A 13,375-nucleotide genomic window follows, 5' to 3' on the forward strand; every position below is an offset into this window, starting at 1 on the left:
TACGTTCCCGGATCATTCGTGACAATATGACACTCTGAACCCGACCGGGCAACATGCATGGACCGCCATATTGACGTTTGACAAGCCTTGGCCAGGCTGCCAGGCTTGGCTACAGAACTGCATAATGCCGCACGTGAGAGCAATTCGTCACCACTAGATGGCCCTATATTACTCCCAGCTATCACCATCATCACTGCGCCTACAACGGAAGTTTCACTTCGGAATGCCGGAAGTGCGTGTTTGCCATAAAAGCAACACCTCAAGAATAGAACGCGCTCTCATCGTCATCGTGTGCTTAAAGCTTCGAGAACACCGTTGAGCTTGCAACTGCGAACTTTATCGTGCCTTGATGACATCGCGAAAACGCGAGGCGCTTTCCCTTCAGGAAAAGCTTGATGTGCTAAATGCAGTAGACAAGCAGCCAGCGCGGAAGAGAGTCGACATTGCTAAGGACCTTGCATTGTCACGCGTGGCGTTTTCCAGCAATCGCAAAAAGCGGCAATCGTACATTCTCCAGTTTTGTAAGATTCAAAAGCCAAAGTTGCAGAAATACATTATTGCAAGTCAAAGCTACATTGTTTTCATTTATTTTCGAAGGTTTCCTCACTGCTGAGTTTTCCTCGTTACGTTTTGTTTTTCTGGTCCAGTGAAAAACATGTAAACTGGGTTCTACTGTATTTAGCTGTTGTTACACAACAGTCGTAGCATGCAGGAATACACAATGTCCCCATTGGCTCACTTACTTTCGCGTAATGCCTAATGCCCTCCAGAAATAAAGGATGAAATCCAGTCTAGTGCATTAAGCCATGGCTAATAGTTCAATACCTAAGGAAGAAATATACAGTTACCCTTGAATGAGAGTGGCGTTACCATCTGCGTTGGTAACTGCACCTCTGAACCTTGCGCACATTGAAGCAAGAAAAGACATCACAGCAAAGTGGTATGTAGGGCTAGTTGCAGGCTGAAATTTAATGTTAAATAGCACACAACTAAAACACGAACAGAAACTGATGTAGCCGTCCCATCTATGGTACACGCATTGCTGCTGACGTTTCAATTTCAGGCTTTTTAATTCTTGCACATACTATTGCAGTTTAATGAATAACACAATAAGAAAAACACAACCTTTCTGTTGTGAAAAAGGAAGTGACTTTATACACAGCATAATGTCCAACAGTGACCGATGTAGCTTGCAAGAGCAGCAGCTAGGATGCTTCTCCTTCTTCCTCTTTGTCCCAGTCCTTCATCTCGGCGCCCAGCATGAAGTCATCTCGGAGCACTCCCCATGACTCTGGCTTATCAGCCGGCTCCTCCTGTAAACACAAGAACTCTTGTCACAAGCCATCGAATTCACAAGCCAACAGGCCCAAACACTTCCATTGCTTAAGTCGAATTCGAGCGAGATCCACTACCCACTCCAAATTATTATAACACTGAAAGGAGGGCTAGTTGGTGACAATTCATAGCTGTAACTTGAGCACACAAAAAACGAGGACTGAACGAAGACACGAAGACCAGCGCAGTCTTCCTCGAGGCTGTAAACACTTGGCCTAGCACTTGTTGCACACAAACACAGAGTTTTAAAACCAAGCCGGCCTATGATGTGTGACATCCAGCTTTCTCTGGCAGTTGAAAGACAATTAAAGGGACACTGAAGGCAACCAGCAAGTCGGTTTCAAATAAAAGTCTGACTTTCTCATAGCCGTTTTAGTGTTGATTCAGTGCTGAAAGACGCCTTCATTGCTGAGAAATCAAACACCAAACAATGCATTTCCCTTCCTCATTTTCCTGGCAGCGATTCCATAATGCAAACAGTGGCTGCAGCTGCTGTTTGTGTTACAATAAACCAGAAGCAAGCGAAGCAGCGGTAATGTATACTGGTATAGAAGCAACCGAATACAACGCTACCACGCTTTAAGCAATTCATCCACGTCAGTTGTGCCTTTGTGAAGTCTCGAGTCCTTTTCTGCTCTGGAGCACTAAGAAAAATGTTCCTTCATAGAACCCGTGATCAATATTGATGCTTTGCTAAAGAAAAGCATATTGTCTTGTTTACGCTCTGTGAATGTCGGTGTCGAACCAACCACCTGTGTGTGGAACCCACATGGTGCCTCACACAGCGTGGACGAGTAGCGCCATTCAGTGGCAGCCAGGGAAGACACTGCATATGCCAGACGTCCCACACACTCGAAAATACTGGCTTTAGCCAAAATAAGTGTTCGCGTGTTTTTTTCTAAGCCAGTGAAAGTGCACAGAGAGTCGTAATAAAAGTGGAATGCACACAGTACTGTAGAAGGGTCGCAATTATTTGGCTAAATATTGCACCAGGTATTCCACTGAAACCGAAATAAACTTGCTGGTGTTTGGAATCACTGCATGATCTATCAGCTGGGCTTGCATCCCCTTGTTTCTATCTTTCTTTTCGTTATTCGACATTGGAACATGACACTACAAAAACTTCCAGTTCAGTTCTTATAAACTTGTGAATGCCTATTGTTAAAAAACTTAGCCTATCGTTACAAAAAAGATATAACTTTTGGCATCAGATGCAAGCAGCGTGGTACAGCAGGGGCAGACTGTGGCTGAAGTTTTCAAGAGCTGGCCGCATCCTGTATTTAGGGTACCCTGGCTGACTGGATGGTCGCACAATCTCCGTGCATTTTACACCCCATTTCCATTAAAACGTTCCTGCCTAGATGAAGTATTGGGCAACACTTCATTTGCCACTGACTGAAAAAGCGGCAAAATGCCCACACACTTGGGGAGGGTGCCAGAGATGTGGCGGCAAATCATAGGACAAAAAGGAGTAAATTTACTGCACGTTGGGGAGAAAGGCCAACTTGTGCACCGTACCTTCTTCTCCTTGAGCATGTCCAGAAACGCGCCTTTGCTAAGAGACTTCATCACTTTGTCCCGCTTCGTCTCAGACTGGCCAGCGGCCTGAAGTTTCTCGTCAACTTGCTTTTGGTGGGTCTTGACCGCGTTGAAGAGCTGGACAACTCCCCTGAAAACAAACGTGACTCGTTCAAGTATCAGCTTCACAATTAGGGCAACTTGCTTTTGGCGGTCTTAGATTGGTAATTTGAAGTTTAAGATTAACAAAAAAGGAAAGGGCAGAGAAACCAGTTCACAAAGAAAGGCTTCCACAAGGAAGTCCACCATTGTTTCCAAATCACAGGTCGTCGCTTTTAAACACATGTAATCTGAACCTTAAGTCCTCAAGTGGCATCTGTTATTTTAAGCAGGCACAGCAAACAACAGCAACTGTCACAGGAATGCATGTGACAAGAAACTGAACTGACATTTCTGGTTTTATGGTTCACAGCTAACCAAAAACCGTGTACTGACAAAAGAAAAAAACTTTTAAGCACACATGCTACAAACATTAGAAGAGCATATGCATTGTTAGAGCATTTTAAAAACACTACTGCTTCTATGTAGTGGCTTTTCTGTAGTACTCAGCTGGTTTACAATTCCTGCATATATTTCTTCCAATTAAAGTGATTGCTGAGTGAAACAGTTGTTGCCAAGCTAATTTATGTCTCCGACTTGTTCCAACACTACGATGCTGCTGGAAAGCTGTTCGCATTACTAGCACCTTACTGGAGGTGAGATGTTTGAGTGGCGCCCCCTGGCATCAGCTTTGGGACTAGCACCGCTGTCCTCTGCTACACTTCACTTGTTAGGGGCAGCAGTTTCTGTGCTAGAAATCGCCTGTTTTGATGCTTTAGTGCATTAAAAACCGTATTTCCAGTAATTCAGTTATTTTGACAGCGTCTGACAACACTGAAAAATTTCAACCTGCATTCCGCACAAGTTTGTAACATGAAAAGAGGGAGAACAACTTTCTTCAGAGCATCGGTCAGAAGATTGTGAGCAACTCATCCTTTCTTGCTTATTTGTGAGGTTCAGTGCTCAGAGCTCCTTATAAGTATTCAAAATGCGTAGGCTTCCCTAAAGTGTTTTTGAGATGCTCTTATGAAGACTCAAGTCTGTAATGCTACGCACCAAGCAGCGGGCCCCTACACGCGCATTGCAGAGCAGAAGATAAATAGGCTGCCTTCTACTGCTTTCATTGTTGTTGTAGATTTGTATCAGATGAATGTTTTTTTTTGTGTCCAATGCTTTAACTTTTTTGCACTGTCACAAACGTCTTATTTAAGAAGTTTTGGGGAGTGTTGGGAGGCTCACAAGGTTCGTGTGGATATTTTTTCAGGCTGTATGGCATACATTCCTTTCTTCACAAACTGGCTTTCGTTGTGGCTGCGTGCCAGAAGGTGCATATCCACAGCGTGCATTATTTATTTACATGCGAAGGTTTGCGATACGCTATTGCAAAACGGCGCAGACAATGTTGTCCAGAGTACTCAAAGGCGGCTGTTGTGCCCCAAATTTCTATTGTAACCATCGTTATCATAACGAACTGGCTCTCAACCCAAATGGTTATGACATGATTATGATGTTGAAGACTTGATATACTTACTAATGAACGCAATGAATAGCATATGTGCCGGGTTCCAGTATATCAAGAATGGAAACCGATGAATATGTCCAAGCAGACCTTTATTTTTTTCCAGCCCCTTCAGGCGTAAAGAACAAATCCTGGCCTACTCGGGATGGCGTTTCATGAATTGAAGAAAATTACTTTTGCTCTCTTCAGTGCAGTTTTACCATAATACATATCTGAATATCAGGAAGATATGGCTACGGGGAATGTACTGTAAATATCCCTCCAGGTCTCAACAAACATAGTGTTACTGTATTTTTACCGCATACGTGATTAACATGCGTGCATGCATGTGTGTACGTGCATGCGGGTGTTCGTGTGCGTGTTATGGTGGGGCACCAGCAGGAATGATGGAAACGGACTAGCATTTTACTGACATTTTACACTCTGTACTGACTCTTTATAAGGACAGAAACGCAGTTATTAAAAATTGGTGTGTCATTCCTAAGTCTCTATCATTTGGTTTACATCTAAAATCCCAGCCGAGGTTGAAACCACGATTGCTTTGTGAATAAAGCATCTATGGTGCCGTGCCCTGTATAGACCGTTCCAACGAGGGCGCCGCTATCTTACATGCGCAGCACCCTCTCATAGCTGGCTGATTCGCTGGCTTGGGCATTTGCTCCGCGGCACACAGGCGCCTGCGGCGGCTCGGTGAATTTTTCGTTGTAGCGCTTTGTACGTTCTTTTCCGCAGTATACTTTAATTGATTGTGGGGTTTAACGCGCCGACGCAACGCAGGCGATGAGGCGCGCCGTAGTGGAGGGCTCCGGATTAATTTTGACCACCTGGGGATCTTTAACGTGCGCCGAAATCTCGTACACACGGGCGTTTTTGCTTTTCGCCTCCATCAGAAAAGCGCAGTATACTTTGAATGGGAAAGTTCTTGCATAGGACGAGTTTAAGCGATCTGGCTTAAATTGGCGGCTTTTTGGGCCGCGGTGGGGCTGAAATTCACTCGAGGCAGCGTGGTACACGGTGGGTAAACGATGCTGGGTTGCGCATGTTTGCAATACTTCGTCACAATTTTTTTTGTTTGTGTGTGTGTGCCCGGGATCGCACATAGCGGGTATTTTGATCGCTTTCATGCAAAAACTGATGTTTGTTAAAACGACTAACCGTGATACGCTCGGCGCTCATGGGCAACAAACAGAAGCGCGTGTCAGTGTAACAGACTTCTGGCTCCATATCCCTGCAGGGTTTAATACAGGTAGTTTTGGGTGAACTCAGTATTACGCCCATTACATAGTTTGTATATATCTTATCAATATATCAACACCTCACCATCAGCCACCACTGCCGCCAACAATAAACGAAAACTTCGTCTCTCTAGAATTTCAGTCGGCTCTGCAGCACAAATTAGCCGTGAAACCAATGTACAACATAAACAAAATAAACAACATGGCTCCTGGAGAGCGTCATGTAAGGACTTGTTAAGCGTCTGCCGTTGGGCAACCAGACGCGCCTTCGCTTTTTCGTTACTTAGTTTGATGTTGCCGACAGATACATCACATTTGGGAAAAAAGCCTGAACTCTTGGAGTGAGTGAGTGAACAACTTTATTTTGTCCGAGTCGGGGATGGGGGAACAAGGGAGGCGGAATCCCCTTCAGTATCCCCCCACCCAATTCCCCTCAGATTGGCTGTGGAAAGGGACAACTTAGGGAGGTAGTAGTCACTGTGAAAATCGCCAAGGCCATCCCACGTAATACTTGGAGCCGGGTAAGCCGCAATATGGCCGCAGCAACGGTGGAGATGGAACTAATACCATCTGCGGCACAGGAAAGTTTCAGTGACCCATTTTAGTTTGGAAAGAAGGTAGAAGAATTTTCTGCCACTACTACAAAGTAGATGTACCAGCTCAGCAGAACAAAATTGCCAAAAATGTTAATGTGTGCAACTCACAAGCAGCTAGTCTGGCTCATTTATTACCAGCATTTCATTAAAATAATGCCTAAATTAGTGGTAAACCCGCACGCGCGATGCCTACAAAGTGTAGTCAAGGCAAAGGAGCAGCCGCGCCAGGCTAACTGTGATCGGCGCGCACACTCCAGAGAGGGGGAAAGGCGGCCGGAGCAGCACCGCGGCCGCTGAGTGCGAGAGTACGTTTCCCCCTCGCCCGATGGAACGGTCTATACGAACACAGCCGCTGAGCTTGAACCGCTCACGTTACTGGTATCATGCTCAATTGCTACCGTTTTGCTCAATAAACCACCATAATGGTTAGAAGCTGGTATAAAACCAGTACACACCTGTACACACAGTACGTTATTTGGAACTCAACCTACATTTCGACCCTTCGTGCACGTCAGCATACTCTCATGCCATGACAACGTAAAGTGATGTGATGCAATACTTTCGAGTGTTCAGCAAAGTTACAAAAACTGTTTTACCATGTTCTCACATACGATTACCAGGAATCGTATTGCCTTCTACCAAAGCCGACAACCCCGAAGGCCTGGAACTTCATTTTCATCTTGAATTTTCGCTGTTGTCGGTTACTAGCAACTGGCTGCTTCCTTTGTTTGAAAGATTGCACGATACAGAAGGTGACGCCTAGCTCCGACTCTGCACTCCACACAGGACCGGCTTTGCAAGGAACGGGGCAACGCCAGCAATGTTTCTTCAGAGGCGGTATCAAAAAATGTACTTTAAATCATGCCTTGAGCTAGTGTAAGCGATTTTAAGTCTTTTATTATGATAAAAAGTTGTGCACATGCAAAATCTATCACAGACACGCATCAAAAGTCAACTGAGTGCAAAGAAATAGCAGGGAGAGTGAGCCTGAGTGAATCAGACAACAAATGCCAGAATCACTAAGCTGACGTCATGGGTCGCGCTCACCGCCAATACTCTACCCTTGCAGAGCATAAGCATGTATGCGCAAAAAATGGAAACGACTAAAGGTACTGCTGCATAAAGTTGACAATCACGAATTTGTAACTTTTTTTAATTTAAAAGTTACAAGAGCACGGGGGTGTAAAGGGCATGCAGGCTGAAAAGGCATGCTCTGAAAACAATGCGGCACACCGTCACGGACATTTCTGTCTTAACCAGAAATATAAGACATCAATTATAACGCAAGGTAGCATTTCAAGTAGCACCAGCGCAGAGTTTGCTTACTTTGTTGCAATGCGTGCGAGTCGCTTCTCCCCTTCATCATAGGTTGGTTTGGTTCTACTCATTTCTTCCCATTTTCGCTTCTGCAACACACACACAAAGAAAAACAGCGGTTACTGCATTAAGTGTGTAGGCAACCACAATTGATACCAGCTAGATTATCTTTAATATGAAAAAGCCCAATTTTCAATGCAGCACAAACAGTCTGACTTCATGTTTCTGATGGAGGCTACATGCTTCCACCATACAAATAAATTATGTAGCTGTTCAACAGTAAACCTGGAGTTCAATTTTGCGCATAAGAGCTTCAGAACTTCCATCTATTAGTACATGAACACGTATGTGATTTTACTTGTATATAATGCTACTGCATGGCATTATGCAGCTGACATTTGCAAGCTATCAGCAGCTTTGATAGTAGTAGCATGCTTTCTATGGATTACGGTTATTGCAGAGACCTTCACATTCTTGATGCACTCAAGTTTTAAAACAAAATTAGCGGCACAATGTATCAAATTTCATACACGGTGTTTGAGAAACCAGAAAGGGACGATAAGTCACATAAGACAGTTTTAGTTTTATGCACGTAGAAGCTTCACGTACGTAGAGGTTTCACAGGTGACCAGTGCGCATGCTCAGAACACAAACGGTCTGCGTTAGTCTTACGGACGTACGTGAGATTCGAATTTTTACGTTGTGGTCCTTGCGGTCCTTGCTTACGTACGTAGAGTTAACCAACATGGCGGTGCCCTGCCGTCCCACTTCGCTGTGATAACAGCTTCGTCGCTAATTCCTCGATACGCTATCGTGTTGTAAGCTGTTGATTTTGCCTTTAAGTTGCCTAGTCTGGTCCTCACATAAAGTTTCAAGTGGCAAGAAAGTGTTGTTTTTTAGACATAATGGCAATTTTGCAGCTGTTATGCTTGACGGCGTAGCATTTGGTGTAGTCATAGCAAAGGTCTCCCGTGATCACGAGTGGGGTACAGCAGTGTCTGTGTCTGTTCGCAGATGGCGCTAGGCGTCCAGGCACCCTACGTGTGGCAAGCATCATGTACGTGTAACAATAAGAGTTTTAAACTACATGCGCGTAGACTACGTATACTTCTCACATTTACGTACGTGAACTCAATGCATGTGAAACTAAAACTGTCTATAAAGCTGAGACCAAAGCCAAGAGTATCGTTTTTGATACACTGATGGAGTTTTCTCATGTGAGTAGTTCAGAAAGGTGCCGCCAAAGGACTGCTGGCAGCTCGAGAAAGACGGCCACAAGTGGGAGCTTGTGCAGTGGCATCCAACCAGAATTACCTATATTAGTCGACAAACAATGAGTATTTCCTTCTTTCGTCCAACATTTGGCCATTTTCTTCCTGAGAAAATGTTGCACCACCAAAAAGATTTCTTTGTTGCCGTTTTTGAAGCCTGCCCACTGTTTGAATTTGTGTGTATCATATTTGATGCAGTGGGTCTTCATTGGTGGTCCAATTTTCAAATCACTTTGATATGCTTTCTAACACAGCTCTCAACTGCTCCAGGTGCTGGCACATGTATCTCATATACCATGCTGTGTTCCTCAGCGTCATAAATGAGTGAAATGTCCACAGGCTCCAGAGCCATCAGTTGAAGGAGCGGCCCCAAAAGCTGACAACATTGCCAACCCATCAGAAAGCCTGATCTCCACAGGGAAAGCACCAAGAGGATTGCCAACCAGTTTCCCTTCGCCTACAGCGAAGATAATGAAGGTCACACCAAATCAGCCCCAAGATGACGTTCTTCTTCAACTTGTGACGAGCAAGCGACTTCAACGCAAGAGCTGTGTACCAGGCGCAAGCACGTCTAGCGCAGGTGTGTTCGCGAAATCCAATGTACCTTTTTGCCTGAAAAAAGGAATGTAACTGCTTCTTCGAATACAAGCCATGACACTATAGCTGGCAAGGAAGGACCGAGCAGAAAAGTCCACTGTACCATATATGATACATTCATTAAATATTTACTGATTTGAAATTTCATTTTTCTTTTTGTATGATGAAGTCATATTAACCCTAAATAAAGGTACACAAGTGTATGGAATTTTTATTTGCCTGGAAATATGTTTGGGCTTTGTGGGTTAATCAGATTAAACAGTGATAGATACATATACTCAATAATTACAGCCTGGGTTAGTTACTGCACTGAATGCTGCAACTAAATTAAAGCACATTTGAATAATTTTGCCTGCTCTAGGAACATTTTATTCCGGATGAACACACATGCAATGTGAAAGCTAGTGCAACAGGGTGATTTATGCAGAAACCCTCAAAGCAATTCGTTCCCGCATCTATTAAACGCATGCACCAAAAATGCCTAATGAGAATACAAATTCAGTGCACCACAAAGATGGTACGCCACATGACATTTGCATGCAGCTTGCTATTAAACGAAATGTTGTTAGCCTGAACAAGTAAACTTAAAAGGAAAAATGTTCCTAAGTGCAATTTGTGTGCACAAGTGCTGTTTCGCCCAAATGTCTCTTTTCTAGTCACCAGCAGCGAGAAGTGGAGGGAGGCATTGGGTAGCTCCGACCGGGCTACACAAGAAGCCCTGGTCAAAAGAGCCTCCGAAATCGCCCCCAGCCTTAGGCCGGTGGCCACTGCGCTTCTCTGACCACTTGCTAGAATAAAGTTTTCTCCTCCTCCTCTAGTATTCATCTTCCCACACTAGAGCTGGCAAAAAACTGCCTAAAAAAGTTCTCTTGCACCTTGCAGTTGCTCGAGTGAAAGACTACAGCCAGTGCCATGTGGCAACTATAAATCCTCCTAATCTGCCTGTTGTGCCACTTTTTCTGGCCAACATTCTGCACGCATGTTTACTTTTGTTGACTACGTCATGATTTCATTCAATTATAGCTTTAAACACAGCTCAGCGCAACACTCACGCAGCCCAAACGCGCCTGCGCACTGCCAAGCGCGCCTCCAAACGCAGCAATGTGCGCAGCAGACCTTTTCTTTTCTCTCCCGGAGTTCCCGCTTGGACAGGAACTCTGGCTCGTCGGGGGGTTTCTGCGTTTCCTGCTCCTTCACTGTTCCCGCCTCGTCGACGATCTCGAGGACTGTGGCCGGCTTCTGGCGTGCTTGTCCGTCTTTCTTGGCCTTGAAGAGGATGGGTGCCTTTGTCCTCGGCGCTTTGGCGTGTAGCAGCTTCCCGAGCACATCGGCCCAGGCCTCGTTGCCTTCGGCAGCCGATTCATCGGAATCCCCGGGAAGCTCGGGCCGCTCCTGGTCGGCGCTGTGTTCAGATTCATCGTCTGAGACGAAATATAACACAAAACCTCGGTAAGACCAACGACCCCTTAACAGCACGTATTACGTCGTCCTTACGAAAAAGTCTTTACGTCGAGCGAAGAAGCCTGTATTTCCAGACTGGCTTGCAAGCTCGGAAAGAAGTTACGCGGGAAGCGTGCGTTGTAATCAGACAAACAAAAAATTGAAGCTGCTCGGAGCTTTAGCAAATGTCCCGTGCGAACGGTACTAAACCGGCTGTCGGGCGCTACAGGTGGGTGCAACTGGAGAAAAACTTATCTGAGTGAGGCCTGCAATTGACGCCAGACTATTATTTAATTATAGAGCGACTTTCGGGGGCAAAGCTTTTTACTCGAAGCAGGTGCCTGCCTGCCTTGTTTTGACATCTAAGTATTAGCAAGCGATGCGAGATGGTAGCAACGACAGTTGAAACAGGCTTTTGTCTGGCACACTTGTGGAATATTACCGATAGATCTGGAGAAACAGCTGTATAAAGTTCGTTTGGGGTAGGAATGAACGTCAGTGAAATAAGTGCAGGCGCAGGCGTTGTAATTAACGCAGCCCGATAACACGAGCACGCTTACCTGTGCTGTGCGCTGCCATTTTGGTTGTGGTTGCCAGACTGTTTCTACAATATCGCTATGAATGGAGGCATATCTGGACATTTGATATACATACATACATACACGCCAAAGCGCCGAGGATAAAGGCACTCACCCTCTTCAAGGCCAAGAAAGACGGACAAGCACGCCAGAAGCCGGCCACAGTCCTCGATATCGTCGACGAGGCGGGAACAGTGAAGGAGCAGGAAACGCAGAAACCCCCCGACGAGCCAGAGTTCTTGTCCAAGCGGGAACTCCGGGAGAGAAAAGAAAATGTCTTCTGCGCACATTACTGCGTTTGGAGGCGCGCTTGGCAGTGCGCAGGCGCGTTTGGGCTGCGTGAGTGTTGCGCTGAGCTGTGTTTAAAGCTATTATATATATATATATATATATATATATATATATATATATATATATATATATATATATATATATATATATATATATATATATATATATATATATATATGTAGCTAATCAGAAAATGGGAAATGAGGGGCTCCGTGAAAATAAGACAGAAAAGAAGGGTTGGCAGTCAAGAAAACCTCGGAAAGCAAAGGGGAAGTGGTGGTAGGTCATTGAAACAGATAAAGAATTTGGAAAGAAAGAAAGAAAGCGGAGAAAAAATGCCCGCCAGGTGGGATCCGAACCCACGACCTCCAGAATACCGGTCTGGTGCGATAACCACTACGCTACCGGCGGGGCGATTCCCCCCCCCCCCCCCCCCCCCCCCCCCCCCCCCCCCCCCCGCTTTCTGGGGTATTTATGTCATGTAATTTTTTCCTGTGCTTGGAGGTGGTAGCCAGCGCCACTCTGACTTCTCGGGGTGAAGGGGACCTTCTTTTTAATCCCCGCGCCGTGACTCGAGTGTCTACGACATGTCAAGAATGGGCAACCAGCATTGAACCCTCTTAAGCTCCCTATGGCACCAAGACTGCCAGAACAGAGGCCCTCGCTATGCATGTAGCGAATCAGAATAGGAAATGAGGGGCTCGTAGAAATAACACCGAAATAAGGGTTGGCAGTCAAGAAAACCTCGGAAAGCAAAGGGGAGGTTGTGGTAGGTCATTGAAACAGATAAAGAATTTGGAAAGAAAGAAAGAAAGCCATAGGGAGCTTAAGAGGGTTCAACGCTGGTTGACCACTCTTGACATGTCGTAGACACTCGAGTCACGGCGGGGGGATTAAAAAGAAGGTCCCCTTCACCCCGAGAAGTCAGAGTGGCGCTGGCTACCACCTCCAAGCACAGGAAAAAAATACATTGACATAAATACCCCAGAAAGGGGGGGGGGGGGGGGGATCGCCCCGCCGGTAGATTAGTGGTTATCGCAACAGACCGGTATTCTGGAGGTCGTGGGTTCGGATCCCATCTGGCGGGCATTTGTTCTCCGCTTTCTTTCTTTCTTTATCTGTTTCAATGACCTACCACAACCTCCCCTTTGCTTTCCGAGGTTTTCTTGACTGCCAACCCTTTTTTCTGTGTTATTTCTACGAGCCCCTCATTTCCTATTCTGATTCGCTACACACATTTATATATATATATATATATATATATATATATATATATATATATATATATATATATATATATATATATATATATATATATATATATATATATATGTATATATAATTCATTATCCGTTTCAATGACCTACCATTTGCTTTCCGATGTTTTCTTGACGGCCAAACTTTATTTCTGTCTTATTTTCAACGAGCCCCTCATTTCATTGATTCGCTACGACAGAAATAGAGATAGAGAGAGAGAGAGAGAGAGAGAGAGAGAGAGAGAGAGAGAGAGAGAGAGAGAGAGAGAGAGAGAGAGAGAGAGAGAGAGAGAGAGAGAGAGAGAGAGAGACCAACTTGTAGA

The 13,375-nt window shown here is 45.1% G+C and overlaps 1 protein-coding gene across 1 annotated transcript; it reads right to left on the reverse strand.

Moving 5' to 3' along the window:
• Positions 1-1,126: 1,126 nt before the first annotated feature.
• On the reverse strand, positions 1,127-11,629 carry LOC144144436 (RRP15-like protein). Its single transcript, XM_077675877.1, has 5 exons — positions 11,488-11,629; positions 10,604-10,908; positions 7,629-7,708; positions 2,854-3,004; positions 1,127-1,313 (listed from the first exon to the last, which is right to left on the reverse strand). Exons 1-5 carry the CDS (start codon positions 11,504-11,506, stop codon positions 1,206-1,208), a joined length of 663 nt encoding a protein of 220 aa, XP_077532003.1. The 5' UTR covers positions 11,507-11,629; the 3' UTR covers positions 1,127-1,205.
• Between the last annotated feature and the right edge of the window lie 1,746 nt (positions 11,630-13,375).

Source organism: Haemaphysalis longicornis, unplaced genomic scaffold, assembly GCF_048455015.1.
Source record: "Haemaphysalis longicornis isolate Haplotype H1 unplaced genomic scaffold, Haemaphysalis longicornis Haplotype H1 scaffold_7, whole genome shotgun sequence".
Taxonomy (NCBI): Eukaryota; Metazoa; Arthropoda; class Arachnida; order Ixodida; family Ixodidae; genus Haemaphysalis; species Haemaphysalis longicornis.